General features: G+C 48.7%; 2 protein-coding genes across 4 annotated transcripts in view; one reads left to right on the forward strand and one right to left on the reverse strand.

Moving 5' to 3' along the window:
• The window catches only part of LOC106820924 (carbohydrate sulfotransferase 13-like), a 24,745-nt gene extending 23,615 nt beyond the window's left edge, over window positions 1-1,130 (forward strand). For all 3 annotated transcript variants that reach the window (XM_014825526.1, XM_014825527.1, XM_014825528.1), the window contains one exon: window positions 1,096-1,130. The gene's annotated coding sequence lies outside the window, so the exon portion shown is untranslated. The remainder of the gene's footprint in view (window positions 1-1,095) is intronic.
• A 2,146-nt stretch (window positions 1,131-3,276) lies between these two features.
• LOC106820908 (acyl-CoA dehydrogenase family member 9, mitochondrial-like) overlaps window positions 3,277-16,897 on the reverse strand; it is a 26,061-nt gene continuing 12,440 nt past the window's right edge. The window contains exons 6-17 of the mRNA XM_014825507.1: window positions 16,681-16,691; window positions 16,325-16,475; window positions 15,809-15,911; window positions 15,163-15,312; window positions 12,973-13,163; window positions 10,896-10,953; window positions 9,879-9,962; window positions 9,476-9,621; window positions 8,298-8,504; window positions 7,740-7,923; window positions 5,553-5,648; window positions 3,277-3,374 (exon numbers count right to left, since the gene is read on the reverse strand). Of these exons, the coding sequence (XP_014680993.1) occupies window positions 3,277-3,374; window positions 5,553-5,648; window positions 7,740-7,923; window positions 8,298-8,504; window positions 9,476-9,621; window positions 9,879-9,962; window positions 10,896-10,953; window positions 12,973-13,163; window positions 15,163-15,312; window positions 15,809-15,911; window positions 16,325-16,475; window positions 16,681-16,691 (1,479 nt within the window). The remainder of the gene's footprint in view (window positions 3,375-5,552; window positions 5,649-7,739; window positions 7,924-8,297; window positions 8,505-9,475; window positions 9,622-9,878; window positions 9,963-10,895; window positions 10,954-12,972; window positions 13,164-15,162; window positions 15,313-15,808; window positions 15,912-16,324; window positions 16,476-16,680; window positions 16,692-16,897) is intronic.

Here is a 16,897-nt window from a genome sequence, read left to right on the forward strand (position 1 = left end):
AATAATCTCCTTACTAGTGTATCGCGTTGCGTGACATCGAATGGAGAAGGAGGAGGAGGAGGAGGAGGAGGAGGAGGAGGAGGAGGAGAGGAGGTGGTGGAGGGGGAGAGGAGGTGAGGGAGAAGGGAAGGAGATATTTATCTGCGCCGGTCGATGTCAAATCATGGCAATCAACATCCGCCCTGCTTGTCATACAACGTCACAATGTCCACAGTTAATTAACTCTTACTGAAGCCATTATAATGCTGCTGCTGCTAATGATGATGCTGATGATGATGATGATGATGAAGCCTGTAGCCTTTTGTAGCTTTCATGTTCAGGTATGAGATTATGTTAAGTTGAGGGGAGGGGGTAATTAGTTTCTGGACGCGTAATTGGACAATTTTAATTATCTGGGAATTTGAAAATAGAAGAAACTAACGTTGTGTCTTGTTTTACGTACTAATTGTGTTTCTTCTATTTTCATATTATTCATTCGTCGTATTTTATTTTTCGTAGACCCGATGAAATGGACGCGGTAAAGTTACGCGGAGTTTTCCATGCTCAGTGTGCAAGGGTCTGGTCTAATGGCGTTCTGACGTGTTAATGATTCCATATCGTGGTGTTACCCCCCCCCCCTTCTCCCTCCTCCGCTCCCCTCTCCTTCTCCCTCCTCCGCTCCCCTCTCCTTCTCCCTCCTCCGCTCCCCTCTCCTTCTTCCTTCTCCGCTCCCCTCTCCTTCTCCTCCTCCCTCCTCCGCTCCCCTCTCCTCCTCCCTCCTCCACTCCCCTCTCCTTCTCCGCTCCCCACTCCTTCCTCCACTCCCCTCTCCTTCTCCTCCTTCCTTCTCCGCTCCCCTCTCCTCCTCCCTCCTCCTCCTCCGCTCCCCTCTCCTCCTCCGCTCCCCTCTCCTCCTCCGCTCCTCTGCTCCCCTCTCCTTCTCCGCTCCCCACTCCACCTCCTTCCCCCGCTCCCCTCTCCTTCTCCTCCTTCTCCTTCTCCCTCCTCCGCTCCCCTCTCCTCCTCCCGACGGACGGAAAAACATTGCTGAGTGATGTTTGCTATGTGTTCCGCAGTGTTGACAGTGTTGCCAGGGCAACGACCGGGAAGGCAGAGGGAGAGAGAGAGAGAGAGAGAGAGAGAGAGAGAGAGCGAGAGAGAGAGAGGGAGAGAGGGAGAAAGAGAGAGAGGGCGAAGGAGGGAGAGCGCGCGCGCGAGAGATAGACAGATAGATAGATAGAGAGAGAGAGACAGAGAGAAAGCTTACACTGAAAATTTCGACTAAATCCAGGAACGTTGACTAAATCCAGGAACGTTGGATGTGGAATCGATTTAGAAATCTAGATTTTTTTTTCTACATTGGCGAACGTAAAACGTGGCCTTTTAATATCATTTACTACTGACGGTGCTTCGCTGCTGTGGACGGAAATAGCATCCGACATTTTGATTTTACGGCGACATATAAATTGATGAATGCCGTATAAAAGTAATATGTGTGTATGTAATTGCCATGTTTAATAGTTTAATAAAGTTGTTAAACAATCGACAAGCAAACAATGTCTAAATACGTGTNGGAGAGAGTAGGATTCTTCTCAGCTCTCCCTGACAGCGCCGAAATTAGTTGCCGACGGATTACCACATCCCTGCCTTGACACATTAATTACAACTTCACTCCTCCTGAAGATCTTTATGCACGTGTTACTATGCACCAGAAAAATTGTGCCTTTCCTTCAGTACATATGCCTAAGCACCTCCTCCACTATGTCATTCGTAATAACAGCAATTCATGTCGTCTCTCCCTCCTCCATACCATCGCCGCTCCCCAGACATTGGTGAAAGTGTGTATAGTGTGATCGGTGATTACCTCCCCATCCTTCTCCCTCCTCCGTCCCCTCTCCTTCTCCTCCTCCGCTCCCTTCTCTCCCTCCGACGGACGGCGAAAAAACGTTGCTGAAGTGATGTTTGCTATGTGTTCGGACAGTGTTGACAGTGGTTGCTTGAAAACAAGTGGCTTGAATTTGGTGAGAGAGGGCCGATAAGCGGATCTGGTGTCTAGCTAGGTAAGAGCGGGCAGAGGAGAGGGTGGGACGCAGACCGGACAAGGCTAAATACCGGAGAAAGAGGCACAGACACTGCTCCGCCTAGTTCAAGATAACAGAAGACACGGCAGCCGCGGGAGAATAGCAATCGTGCTGTATCAAGATTAGATAGATAGAAACATATGTTCGCAAATCAGATAACGCTCAGAGATTAGATGAATAGTATTTAGAGATAGATAGATAAACGTAGGCTAGTTTGTATTGGTATGAACTAAGAAGGAAAGAAGGTTACTAGAGAGAGCGTGTGGGAAGAGAAAAGCTTAAAAGTGAATTTCGACTAAATCCCTAATCCAGGAACGTTGGATGTGGATGATTTAGAAAATCTAAGATTTTTTTTTCCTAGCATTGGCGAAGCGTAATAACGTGGCCCTTTTGTAATATCATTTTGCTACTGACGGTGCTGTTGCTGGCTGTGGAACGAAATAGCGATCCGACATTTTTGATTTTTAGCGGTCGTGTTCGTGACGCCGAGCATATACATTGAATGAATGAACGTGTTATAAAAGTAATATGTGTGTACTGTATTGCCATGTTTTAATACGTTTAATAAGTTGTTAAATCAATCGACAGCACAATGTCTAAATACGTGTACCAAGCATTTATTTATTATAAATAATTCTTCTAAAAATTTAACATGAACCACACCGTTCGTGGATATGACCACAGCTTTGCTGCAATGCAGACTATGGTGGTAAAGCAAGATGACAATCTTGCTTAACTGTACACACATACTCCCTCTTATCTGTGACTACTACAAGTATTATATAGGTTTACGTGGGTTATATAACTTGTATATAAGTATCGATCCACGTTTAGTCTATTACTTCATGTCTCCGGCTTTAAGAATTTCTGACGAATTTTATTCAGAATTAACAGTTTAGCGTCATGCAGTGACGCACGCACTGCACGCACGCTACGGCACAACACATCACACAGCACCATTCATTCACTGAGCTCACTCCACTTCAGCTCACCACACACACACACCGCATACATACAAGCACACACGGGGCAGCACGCAGCAGCGGACGCACGCACGCAAAGCACGGCACGGCACAACACACACACAGCACAATTCATTCAGCTGACTCAGCGTCACTCAGCAGCACTCACATCTGTTCCCCGCACACACATGAGACCAAGTCTGAGACAGCTTGAGCAGCGGGAGACATCATTGAGACAGTTGCTGGCATAGTTTCTACTCAGGGCGGATGGTCAGGCCACAATAGGCCTCCCTCCTTAATACGTTTTGGGCAATTTCCGTGTACGTCTGCATCGAGTTGGTTAAGACATTACCTGTGAACAGTAAACAATTAACACGTCACTGTAAAGAATAAGCACGTCAGGCAGTAAACAATACAATCATGTAACAATAACACGTGCACAGTTAACCAATAACACATGTAAACAATAACACGTCAGCAGTAAACAATAACATATCACTTGTGAACGTACACATCAGGGCAGTAAACAATAGCTATCACTGTGACAGTAAAGCACTTACAGTAAAGCAATAAACACATCATGTAACAATAAAGTCCGCACAGTAAACAATAAGCATATCACTGTTGATCAGTACACATCAGCAGGTAAACAATTAACATATGCACTGGTGAACGTAAACATGTACAGTAAACGGATAACACATCATGTAAAATAACACGTCACGTAAAAAACAATGAACATATCACTGTGGACAGTAACCATCACAGTTAAACATATAACATATCACTGTGGCAGTAAACCATTAAGCAGTAAAAACAATAAGACATCATGTAAAGCAGTGTTTACTGATCACAGTGATATGTTATTGTTTACTGTGACGTGTTATTGTTTACATGATGTGTTATTGTTTACTGTAATGTGTTACTGTTCGCAGTGATATGTTATTGTTTACTGTGATGTGTTACTGTTCACAGTGATATGTTATTGTTTACTGTGACGTGTTATTGTTTACATGATGTGTACACATACATTCATGTAAACAATGAACACATCTGTCAAGAGTAACACCTCACGCTGGCGTGAGCGCACAATGCGGGCTCTACATGGTGATAAGCGATTAGGAGACAACTTTTATTGCTGAACCTGCGCCATCATGCTGGTGTTGTAAACAGCGAGCAATTAGTTAATTACGCAGCTTACCTGCTATGATTTCGAGCGCATCAGGATGCGCGTCTTTTAATGTGAAGCTGCTTCTCGCTGACGCATGCACGGCACACAACACACAGCAGTAACCAGTGCACGACCCAGCACACACACACACACACACAAACACACCGGCACACACACACACCGCACACAAACGCATGCACGGACCACCACACAACACGTTGCGGCACACACACGCGCGACACAACACACACACATGCACGGAACCAGCCACAAGCACGCGCGCGCGACCACACTACGCAACACGCACAGCAGCACGCGCGCGCGTCGCGCACAGCCACACACCACACGCAGCGGCACGGAGTGGAGTCACGCGCACACACACACGACGCCACACGCAGCAACAACACACACACACACACACACGAGAGCAACACGTACCAACCACACACGCACACACACAAACACACACACACGCAGCGACACACACCATACACACAGCACACACACAGCACAGACAGCATCACGCACACACACAAACAACAACACGCACACACACAGCATACACACACACACACAACGCACACACACCGGCGCACGCAGCACACCATCAGTAACAGCACATTAGTAATATCTAGCGAACACGCACACGTACAATACAGGACAGCGAAAGCTAGTCCTGCATTGATTTCTGTTTAGCTACATTCTTTTCTTCCTCGGCATGTATTTGTTCATGCCCATCAGTCCCGCATGTGCAGTCAGTCGCTCTTTCTGTCAGCTTTTAGCTGCACACCCTCGCACTATGTGTTGCAGTCAGTTCGCAATTAGTCCTAAATCCCAATTAGTGAGTTCAGATTAAGGATTAGTTGCACTCTGCTTCTGTATAGTGTGAACAGTATGAGTGAGGTGTGTATGGATAAACTGTGTATGAATGTACTACTAAGTCTAAAGTATGTCGAGAATGAGGAGGAGTAAATGGGCGCACAGTCACCACAAGACATGCACGCAATACACACACGCACAACATACATCCACACGCACGCACGCATAGACCACACATGCACGCATGGCACAGCACGGCGACGCAGCACCGACACCACACACACAGCTTCCTTCTTCCCCCATACTGCGCACTCTCGCCTTTGCACCCCTGCCTCCCTCCCTGCCCTTCCCTCGCTCTCCCCTGGGCCTCCTCTCCTGCCTTCGTGTGCTCCCCTGCCTCCCTCGCTGCCCTCCTCGGCTCTCGACCCTGCCGTTCTCGCTGCTCCTCTGCTGCCGCTCCGCTCTCCGCTTTCTGCCTCCTGCCGCTTCTCCCTGCTGCTCCTGCCTTCTGCGCTATCTCCTTCTCTCACTCGCTCTCACCTTTCATGAGGTCCTTGATGTTGTTGTCAACTCTCTGATGTGCTTCGACACAGAACGCGCGGGCCAGCAGTAGCTCATGGTCCAAGCTCTTCAACCCTGCAACGTCACAACACACACACATATATATATATATTTACATATTATACTACAGAGACACAGAAGCGGCGGCGGGCCAGCTAGTAGGCTTGCATGGTGCCAAGCTCTTCAAGCCTCGCAAGCGTCACAACATAGCCAACATATATAATATATATATATATATCATATAGCATACAGAGCAGCTATACGATCAGACACAGACGGGCGGGCCCAGCAGTAGCTCATGGTCAAGCTCTTCACCTGCAATGCCATACACACACACATATATAATATTATATGTTTATTGTGTGTGTCGTGCTATGCGTGGATGCATTTGTATGTATGTATGTGTGTGTGTGTATGTAGGTATGCATGTATATAAGTATATATATATATATATATACATGTATATGCATGTGTATATATATATTTATATATAAAAATTAGAATAAAAAATATATAAATAATATTTAAAAATTGGAAGTAACGAAGTGCCGCGGAGCGAGCGCGGCGTCGATGCTAGACGTCTACTTGGGTGACTCTGTGGTGGAGTGGTGGGATTCTAGTAAGCCCTGTTAGTCCCAAATGTCAATACAGCCAAAACAGTGGATAGGTAGGCAGGGATGGTAATCAGGAACGCTTCTTCAAAGGAATGTTCGTTTGGGATTGTTATGAAAGTGCCAGCGAGATTATGCGTGTAGCGTTTAAGTGGTCTTCAGATTAAAGATGGAAGCTGCCCATCGGTACGTAGTAGGCAACACTATTTGGCAAGACACGAATAGGTACACCGTCATCCAGTTTACCGTACGCAAGCTAAGGCAGGTTGAAATTAGAGAGCTGCACCTGTAACTAATTAATTGGCAGGTCAAACTACACAGTTGCAGCCACCACAGGGGTGCACTGGCAGTGGTATACGTTACATGTAACACACTGACAGTAAGAATGCCATAAGAAATTATACGATTTAAGAAGGCAGCAAACCTTGCTTTCAACAAAGTTGAAATTTCACTGTTGAATTGTTATGCCTATACAATCCCAGGCATGTATAGATTTTACTAGGCAAAACGGCCGGCAGTCAATTCTTTCTAGCAGTAAACAAATCCATGTTTAAGCACGTACGCGGCGCTGCTTGAGGGTCAAACGGTTATCCGACCTTAACTCTTCGCATGTCAGGGCAGAAGTACATGTTCATGTCGCTTTAAATCAAGCTATAAAAATGCTAGGTCACGCTGAACAAAAAAGTTTTTCATCGCTCGTCAGCACGCATGCTCCTCAGAAAATGCATTAAAATCTGCGCCTGTGCCCATTGAGACCGTTTGACCTGTGACTCCAAATTTCGGCACAGTGATTGGCTTTTCCTACCATGATGCTATCCACCGACTATACGAGGCCTAGGTCGAAGCGGTTTTAGATTTGTGCCGCAATTCTGGCTATTTCTCCCTATACTTAAGTTAAGGAGGGAATGTTCCCGGGCCTTCTTTTCAGCCTCTTGATTTGACCTTTGCCCCAAGGCTTCAAACATCCCAACTCGTTTTTTCGGATTACCCCCCTACGGTCCCGAATATCGTGACGTACGTCGAGCGTTAAGATTTGTGCAGCAACTGTTGACGGACGGACGGACGCTTCGAACGCTGGACGGACGATCATGCGATTCTACAAGCTGCATCTTGACTACGTCTCGTCAGATGAGCTAATAACACAGGGACACCCATATAGATATGAAAAATAGAATAACGTGTCAAATTTCAATCAGCAAAGCTTTTGAGAATATCTCTCTTCGTCAGTATATATGTATATATATACGCATATATACGAGAACAGGTAGGAAGGCATCACTAACGACACACACTAGACACACCAGGGAATTGCTCCCCATCACGGGCCAATATTGATTGGAAAAATCCACGTGATTTCCTGCACTCTGCCACCTATCTGAACACTCTGCGGTGCGTTTCTGCATGACTGTCAGGCATCGTCATGATCATGATCGATTCCACGGTCGAAATCGCTCGAGATTTCGCGTCTCTCTAGCCCCGCCTACCGACCGACCGACCGCCCGATCGTCTGCATGACCCGGGGGGGGGGGGCGGATGGTCATAGGGGGGCACTCACCGATGCAGAGCGAGCGGGACGCGCGCGACAGTACGGCCGTCATCGCGTAGATGTCGATGGCGATGTCGGTGAGCCTCGCTAGCTCCATCTGCTGGTCGATAACGGACTTTCCGTGTCGCTGCAGCACCACCTCGACGGCAAACTTGAATCGGTGGACGCTCCATTCCAACGCCTGCGCGGGTAGCTACAGACACACAAATAATGCTAGAATATATATATATATATATATGTNGCGACTGACACAAGAGAGAGAAGATGAGAGATCGGTCCGACGCTGCCGCAGCTGCCGCACCTTTGAGACCGTGTACGCGCCGATTTGTGCGCTGGCTGTGAGCGAGATGGATGCCGCGGAGACCGTGTCAGCTGATGTGAAGGACGCGACCAAAAGACGGTCGTGAGAGAGATTCGAGAGAGTGCGAGCGAGACAGGACGAGAGCGAGACAAAGAGAGACTAGCCACTAGCCTCTGATTATTATAGGGAGTTGTACAGTCGCGACAGGTTAGTCACGATGTTGGAAGGTTAGGCTGACCAAGTCTACTGAGCAGTCCGCGAAACACCCGTTCCTCTCTCTCCGACGCGATCTTGGCCAGCAGCGGGACATCATTCTCGGCTTGCCACCTCGCCGACTTCCTGACTCCGCACCGGCCGCCGCCAATCGCGGGTTCACGCGGCGATGATTCGTCCGCTCCGATTTGATCTGCGTTTTTACCTCCCGTGAGACCGCCAGCGGCCGCATTGCCCGCCAGCGCGGGTTTCGCACCTTCCTGCGAGGCAATCAGCATTCAGCTACGCTGCCTCGCGAGAGGTCCGCCACCGACGGAGCGCGGCCGCCGACGGTGACGCACTCGCGGACGTACGGGCTGCAAACAAGCTTACGCCACGATTGACGGGTTTGCGCATCTGTTAGTGTCCGCCGCCACCCCTGAGCTCGGATTAACAGCACACGTCTCGCGAGCTCATAGGCCCTATATGCACCCTCGAGCCCGTAGTGGGAATTCCTACACCTGGCTATTAAACAAGTCCTACAACCTAATCCCTATCGGTAGCCTCCGCGTAGCAGCCCCCTAAACCTAACCATTATCGGACCCCGTACGAGCCACTCCCTAACCCATATCGGAAGCCCTGCCGATTGTCGAGTCCGGTCCCTGTAGCACCCCGCTAACCCTTTAACCTATTCAGAGCCCGTAGCACCCCCTAACCCTAACCCTATGCAGCAAAGCCCTGTGACACCCCAACTGAACCCGGTAACCCTATTTGTGACGGCCCCCCCGGCGCGTTTAGCAACCCGGTTAACCCTACAACCTATAAGAGCTGTTCGTGGACCCCTATTATCCTGTTAAGTTCCGCTCTCCCTCCCTCCCTCGCCCTGCTCTCCTGCCCCTCCCTCCACCACCAGTACCTGGCGACGTGACCATTGGAGGTCAAAAGCCCCGGCATGCTGCAGGGGAGCCGCTGGCAGCGCCGATGAAGGAACCAGGATCCTCCCTCCTCCTCCTCCTCTCCCCCCCTCCTCCCTCCCCCCCCACCACCGGCGGAATGTGATCTGGGGTGACCAGTGAGGGTCGCCCCGGCATGCTGGCCAGCGACCGCGGGCCTCGGAGGGGGACCGGCCAGCGCGATGTACGCTGCACCGCGCTATCGTTCGACAGGCGCGCCTGATTTCCTCCCTGCCGCTCCCCCTCCCGTCTCCCCCTCCCCTCTGCCTCCCTATTTCCTCCCTCCACCACCCACGTACCTCCTGGCTCTGTCGGTGCGCGTGACCATGAGGGTCAGCTCCGCGGGCCTCGGCTTGCTGCAGGACCGGTTGGGGGCGCTGTGCTTCGCTCGCTGGCCGGACCCTGCCCGGCGACGCCGCCCGCCGCCGGCAGCGCCGTTCTTTCGCTGGCGACATTGGACAGAGAGGCTAAACGTCTAGTAGTTACCTACTATGCTGCTCTCGTTCGTTTCCCTCGAAAGATGAGCAGAACTTCGGGCAGGGTCGCCGGCGAGTGCCCGGTCCGGTATCTCTCGAGCCGGCGGCGACGCGGGCCCCTTACTGGTCCTCCTTGATAGGTGTAAGACTGCTCCCCTTGCCCTCCTGGACGTTTAGATGGCACCAATGATATAGTCGAGCCTGCGCAGTGTCAGCTCGTGTCTACCTCGTCTCGGGGCCTCCACCCGCACACTCAGCCCTGCGCTACGGCTGGTTGCTTGCAGCCAGCGACCGGCGCGTATGAAGACATCTGCAAAACACGGAGTTCGAATATGAGCAGGCTCTCGGGCACAGGGTATGTGAGCGATTTGCCCTCTTGGATGCTACTTGTGATACGTTGTTATTTACTCTACTTCCTGCGAGCCTCACTCTCTGCTTCGCCCTGACTCTCCCGTGATTGTAGCCATGGCTCCGCTCCGCGCCTCACCCTCGCAACCGGCGCCGCCTCACTCACCGACACCCAGCACCGCCTCAGGCTCGCGAAGATTCTTGCTTCACTGACTATAAGCGGATTATGGTGGCCGATTTACTCGCCATCTGGATTAGGTGCTCGCACTGAATATCGCGGTCGCCTTTTCGAACCGCCGGCGCTTCGACTCGCGTCCCTCGTCCGCCTGTCATAGGGGCGACAGTTGATTCTTGTCTATCATAGTCTCCCACATGTGACTGGCGCTGCGTACGACTCTTCGGCACGCCGTCCCACTCCTATCCTTGCATCGGCAGTGCACTCACCGCTCCACCCAGCCGCTGCCGCTCAGAGCTGCGAAACGTAATAATCGTCTCGTACAGACAGAGAGAGTATTAGAGATGATTATTGATTATTGAGGAATACTAGAGGAGTAACACTCGGGCTAGGTCTGTTGAGACGCAGGCGTAAGTCCCTTGACATCTGTATAGACTGTACGTAACTTGTAACCTTGATCCAGTAATCCACCTTGATTAAGCGACTGGACTCGTCACCGCACCCAGCACGCGGTTACCCAGAGCTGTAAGATTCAATGCATACGACTGAGGTAATTAGATGATGGTATTGGATTATTGATTATAGATTATGTGTAATTAATCGCATTTACTGGGGTAATTACTGTAGTAATTAATGTTTTAGCTCGAATTACGTCGCGATAGTTCCCTTGATTGGGTAATTTAGTGTGCACTCACTGTGTAGGCTCGCTCTCCGCATCACCTCCGCAGGCAGCCGCCCACTCAACCGGACCTAACAACTTCGTCAGCTCGAAGACGGCCTATGTAGCAGTGGAAGGACATCGTGAACTACACAGAGTGTGTTGAATTAATATGATTATTTGGTAGATTATAATTTAATGATTATGTAGTACGCGATTAATGTTAGCTAGATTAATGTAGATACTGTCAAGAGTCCGTTTAGTTGTTTAGGACCCTTGCCCGCCCATAGGTTTCAACATCTGGCAAATGGTCGCACTTCAAGTACTTCAACCGCTCACGTTCCAATGCCAGAGTAAGTTTCAAGCCATATAGAAGTGATAGGGTATTATATGTATGAGTAAGTATTTTAGTAGGTGAGTTTGCAGTAATATAAGAAATAAATGCTAAGTATATTTGGTTACTGTAGTAATTACTGGGGGGGTGGTATATTTAGATGTCAGTAATTTTATCTTCGGTTGTACGTGTGTTCTCAGCCACAAAGGACCGCCAATCAAAATCATTTTAGGCGGGTGCTACACGTTACATTTTGGTCGTGCAGTTTCAAAACACCGGGGACCGTGCCAATCGACGGCTGCACGCGCTCGCTGGCGTAAGTACGTGCAACCCAGCACGCCTCAGAGCTGGAAGATCTGGGTAAGAATGGTATAAAGCTCTCGACGTGCCGGTCGTGGTGACTTGATCCGCGACTAACATCTGTGTGAGAGATATGATGCGGAGGAGCGGAGAGAGACATTTTATGTTACGTAATTTTAAATGTCAACATGGGTAACAAGTATAGTCGCCGGTTCATCAGTCACTGCGGTAATTGGATTAGATTAATGTAAGTAATCCTGCAATGAGGTCAGTCAACCAGCCGGGTGTATGGAGGTAGGGAATTGGCACTGAGTAATTGGATACATTTCATGTAGTAATTAATGAGTGGGCCGTGGATGACCAGCGGTTGGTCACCCCGTCGACGACGCCTATGTTATATCTTGACAACAGCCTTTCGTTCTACCCCGTGCACACACGGAGTGGTTCAGGGAACCACCGTCACCGTGTTTACCTTACACCTTTGTGTATCGTAATTTGATAATTAACCTCGCTCGACAGTAATTAATGACTATCGCTTGACCGCCTCGTACGCGGTAAACGCAGATGAGTTTTTCCATTATGCCGATGAGGGACCCGGGTGGGAAGTACAGTTAGACCCCATAACAAAGTAATGTACGATCAATTACTGTAGTAATTAACATGGACCGAATGTTTACCGCGACAACACGAGTGGTTTCCTTGACGACGGCTACCGGTAACAAAGCCAGGGCTCCCGAGTTCACAATAGTAAAAATTACGCAAATAACTAACTCTAGTTAGTTACAGAAGGGCGAAACTCCACAAAATAGTTTCTGCTTGCCAGGCCGACGCGTTGGCATTACCTTGACGACGGGCTACCGGTAAGGTATGGGTTGATACAAAACAGCTCCGCGCTAACAAGACGACCAATGTTTACCGCCGCACGCCGTGGTTTAGGCCCATTGCTTGGAGACACACAAATATGGGTTGCATTATCCACAATAATTATTTTACCAAGGATGTTTTCTATCACATTGGGACAAGAATGACCAGACAGGACACCCACACTGAGATTTGACCTGTGGCACGACTTGTGGAGTAACTCAAATTGTTTGAGCGGGAGAGATAGGATAATCTACCCTTTTCATTAACGCGATAATCCATAGAAACCCATGCCACGTTATAATAGTTAGTCCGCTACGTGGGATTACCTCTAAGAACTAAAAATACATAGATTACGTAACAGCATAACCAAGCTATCTGCAATATGTTTTCAATAGTGGTGGAAACTATCCACACAAGAGATTTGCTCTCGCTGGTTTAATGAAGAGCTGCGTGGGTTTGGCATCTACCCTATTTAACACTCAACCTTAGCACACAACGCCACGATCATGCCTGGTCATAGACTACGCTAGATTCCTGTTGCTCATTCCACACACTCTACAAACGAAGGGGGAGAATGCACCTCATTTTTACCCTGACGATTGACAAAATGGCTTTATCCGCTGACGACGACTCTTGTTTACCTTGACGATGGCGGCCTCTAGTGAGCAGTCGGGTCTCTCGCCGGAGTCGAGCATGCCGGCGGTGAGGTACGCCATGCTCTCCATCGCGTAGCACGACACGGACATCTTCGCAAACTTCTGCTTGATGAGGTCGAACTCCGCGAGGCTCTTGCCAAACTGCTTGCGCGTGACGGCGTGTTCAGCTGTCATCGCTACATAGAGGGAGAGGAAGATAGAGGTGGTTAGATAGAGGAAGCCATATAGAGGAAGCCATATAGAGGAAGAGGAAGATAGATGTTAGTCAGACAGAGGTAGGTAAAATAAAGCGATGCTCGGCTTAGGGTGGTTACAAAGGCGGGTGTCAGATAGGGAAGATTAAGAAGGGGAGAGTATTAGGGAGTGATCAGATAGAGACAGATAGCAAGTGCGAGGATAGGGTGATCGATTAGAGGAGGACAGATAGGAGTCTGAGGGAGTTAGCGTGTGATCGATAGGAGATAGGACGATAAGAGTGGAGAGATCAGGGGATGTCAGATAGGAGAGAACAGAATAGAAAGTGAGAGAATAGGGGTGATATGTAGAGGTGTTGCACTGATAGAAGTGAGACGATAGGGGTTGATCATGATAGAGGAAGATGAAGTGAGAGAGTACGCTGATCAGATGAGAGAGGCAGATAGAAGTGGGAGATAGGCGGTGATCAGTTAGGGTGGACAGATAGAGTGGAGAGATAGGGTGATCGATGATGGTGGACAGTAGGAGGAGAGATATGGGTGTGTATCTGGATAGAGGGTTGATCGATAGAAGTGGAAGATGATAGGGGTTAATCAGGATAGAGTGAAGAGGATATGGGGTGATCAACGATAGAGGTGGACAGATAGAAGTGTCGAAGAGGATATGGGGTGATCGATAGATGTGGGACAGATGAAGTTAGGAAGAGATAGGGGGTGATCAGATAGGGGGAAGTAGAGTGGAGAAGTTAGAGTCTGATGCAGATAAGGAGGACAGATTAAGGTGGGAGATAGGGAGTGATCAGATTAGAGACGTGGACGATGAAGTGTGAGAGATGGGGTGTCATGATAGGAATGAGGACATGTAGAAAGTGGAGAGACTGGGGTAGTCAGATAGAGGAGGAAGATAGAGTGGGGAGAGGGGGAGTCGTGGGTGGATCAGATAGGAGGTGATCAGATAGGAAGTGGGAGATAGGAGGTATCAGATAGAAAGTGGGGTAGGGTGATTACGGGTGGATGATAGAGTGGATGTGATAGGGGTGATCGATAGAGGTGGACAGATAGAGTGAGGCTAGGCGGTGATCAGTATGATGGGGACAGATAGAAGTGGTAGAGTAGGAGGTGTATCCGATGAAAGGAGTGAAGATAGAAGTGAGAGATAGGGGTGATCGATTAGAGTGGACAGATAGAAGGTCGGAGATGTAGGTGGTGATCGAGAGAGGAGGACAGATAGATAGTGGGAGAGTAGGGGTGATCTCTTAGAGTGTGGACGAATTAGAAGGGGCAGAGGGGATAGGGTGTGATCATGATAGAGGAGTCAGATAGATAGTGGGAGGATAGGGTGTGATCAGATACAGAGCGTGATCAGATAGAGGTGGACAGATAGAAGTGGAGAGATAGGGGTGATCAGATAGAGGTGGACAGATAGAACTAGTTATCGCTACATGGGGAAGAAGTCAGATAGAAGTAGTTAGATAGAGGAAGCCATATAGAGGAAAACATATAGAGAAAGACATATAGATGAGGGAAGATCCCCAGGTAGTCCTCGCTACATGGGGGGGGGAGAGTCAGATATGGGTGTTCACGAAGAGGGGGTCAGATATGGGTGTTCACGAAGAGGGGGTCAGATATGGGTGTTCACGAAGAGGGAGCCAGATATGAGTGTTCACGAAGAGGGGTCAGATATGGGTGTTCACGAAAAGAAGCCTCAAGGTCAGATAGATGGGGTCAGATAAACGTGCAGAGACAGTAGTGGTCACTTAAAAGTTGGTTGTCGCCACACAAATGGGACACACATCGTTCAAATAGAGGTAATCGCATAAAGGTGAAGGTTGTCACCGCTACACGAGCCCACAAATCACAGATCACGAATACGCGATCATGCCGTTGACGCGAAAACGAAGAAAACGCGACGGTAGACAAAACAATGCAGCGCTCACACCGTCCTCTCGTCTCAAGCACGTTCTCTTGTCGTCGCGCTCACCGATCAGGTTCTTGAGCACGCCGGCTCCGCTGCTGCCCATGCTGAATCGTCCGCTGTTCAGGATGTTCATCGCGAGTTTGAATCCGCTGCCGACGTCGCCGAGGACGTTGCACGTGGGTACGGGCGTCGCGTCAAAGTGTAGCTCCGTCGCTGCAATCACACGCATGCAGAGGGCGCCACCGTTAGTCAACGCAGAGGGCGCCAACGCGAGTCATTATTGAAAGACAGAGGGCACCACCGTGAGTTGGCACGACAGCGTGAGGGCGCCATCTGGCGATATGAAGTCGACTGTGACGTCAATACATCGGCCCGAATAGAAATTTTGATTTCACTGTACTTCGCTCGTACTTCGTACTCTCCCGTCATTTATAGTACGCGAACTAAAAACATGAATCTGCAAACGTGTAATAATCAAATTATTACGTTATTAACAAAACTATAACAACTATTAAATACTGAAAGAAGAAAAAACGAAGCAAAAAGAAGAAAGGGAAATTTGTCATGGAACATCACCGAACAGTAGTATCCTACATTGCACGGTGGGGGTTCGTGAACCCTACATTGCACGGTGGGGGTTTGTGAACCCCACATTGCACGGTGGGGGTTCGTGAACCCTACATTGCACATTGGGGGTTCGTGAACATACTGTTTGATCCGCGTATTCCCAGCTTGTCCTCTGCCTTGCCGTGCGTGACCCCGCCAAACGATCTCTCCACGATGAACGCCGTAACCTTGTCCGACTTCTCTCCCTTCAATCATTAACGAATCTCTCTTAATTAATTACTTCTCTTCCTGTGTTCATCAACGAATCTCTCTTAATTAATGACTTCTCTCCCTTCAATCATTAACGAATCTCTCTTAATTAATCACTTCTCTCCCTTCAAGAATTAACGAGGTGCTAATTAACAGCAGAACGAGGAAGCAAACATAAATAGTATCGTTACACACTGTTCAATAAAATAGTAATAAGACGTGTTATGATTGACAGGAGAGGAATTGGTGGGAGAGCAACAGCAGAAGGACAGAAGAGGAAGGAACAGCATGGGAGGAACAGCATGGGAGGAACAGCATGGGAGGAACAGCATGGGAGGAACAGCATGGGAGGAACAACAGGTGGAGAAACAGCGGGGAACACGCCAACGACCGTGCGTTCCGAACCCACCAGCGGATCGGTGATCTCGGTCTTCGCGAACACCGTGAACACGTCGGCGATCCCGCCGTTCGAGATCCAGATCTTGTTGCCGGTGAGCAGGTAGTGTGTTCCATCTTCGCTCAGCGTCGCACGAGTCTGGATGGACGCGGCGTCGCTACCACTGCAACCGCCGCCAGCGAGAGCGAGGGACAGAGAGAGAGAGAAAAAGGATGGTTAGTTCATTTGTTTATCTATTCAGTTATTTATTTACTTTGTTTATTTAGTTTTTCGATCATTGAATTAGTTGTAGAGATTAATTTATTTGTTTAGATGCTAGTCTGTTCGGTAGTGAGTTTATTTATTTGCTCATTTTTCTTTTTAGATACGTGTTAGTTCTCTAAGATACAATGTCACATTTAATAAGATATACTGAGAGAATACCCATGTATCATCAACGAATCTCTCTTAATTAATGACTTCTCTCCCTTCAATCATTAACGAATCTCTCTTAATTAATTACTTCTCTTCCTGTGATCATCAACGAATCTCTCTTAATTAATGACTTCTCTCCCTTCAATCATTAACGAATCTCTCTTAATTAAT

The sequence above is a fragment of the Priapulus caudatus genome, unplaced genomic scaffold (assembly GCF_000485595.1).
Source record: "Priapulus caudatus unplaced genomic scaffold, Priapulus_caudatus-5.0.1 Scaffold52, whole genome shotgun sequence".
NCBI lineage: Eukaryota > Metazoa > Priapulida > Priapulimorpha > Priapulimorphida > Priapulidae > Priapulus > Priapulus caudatus.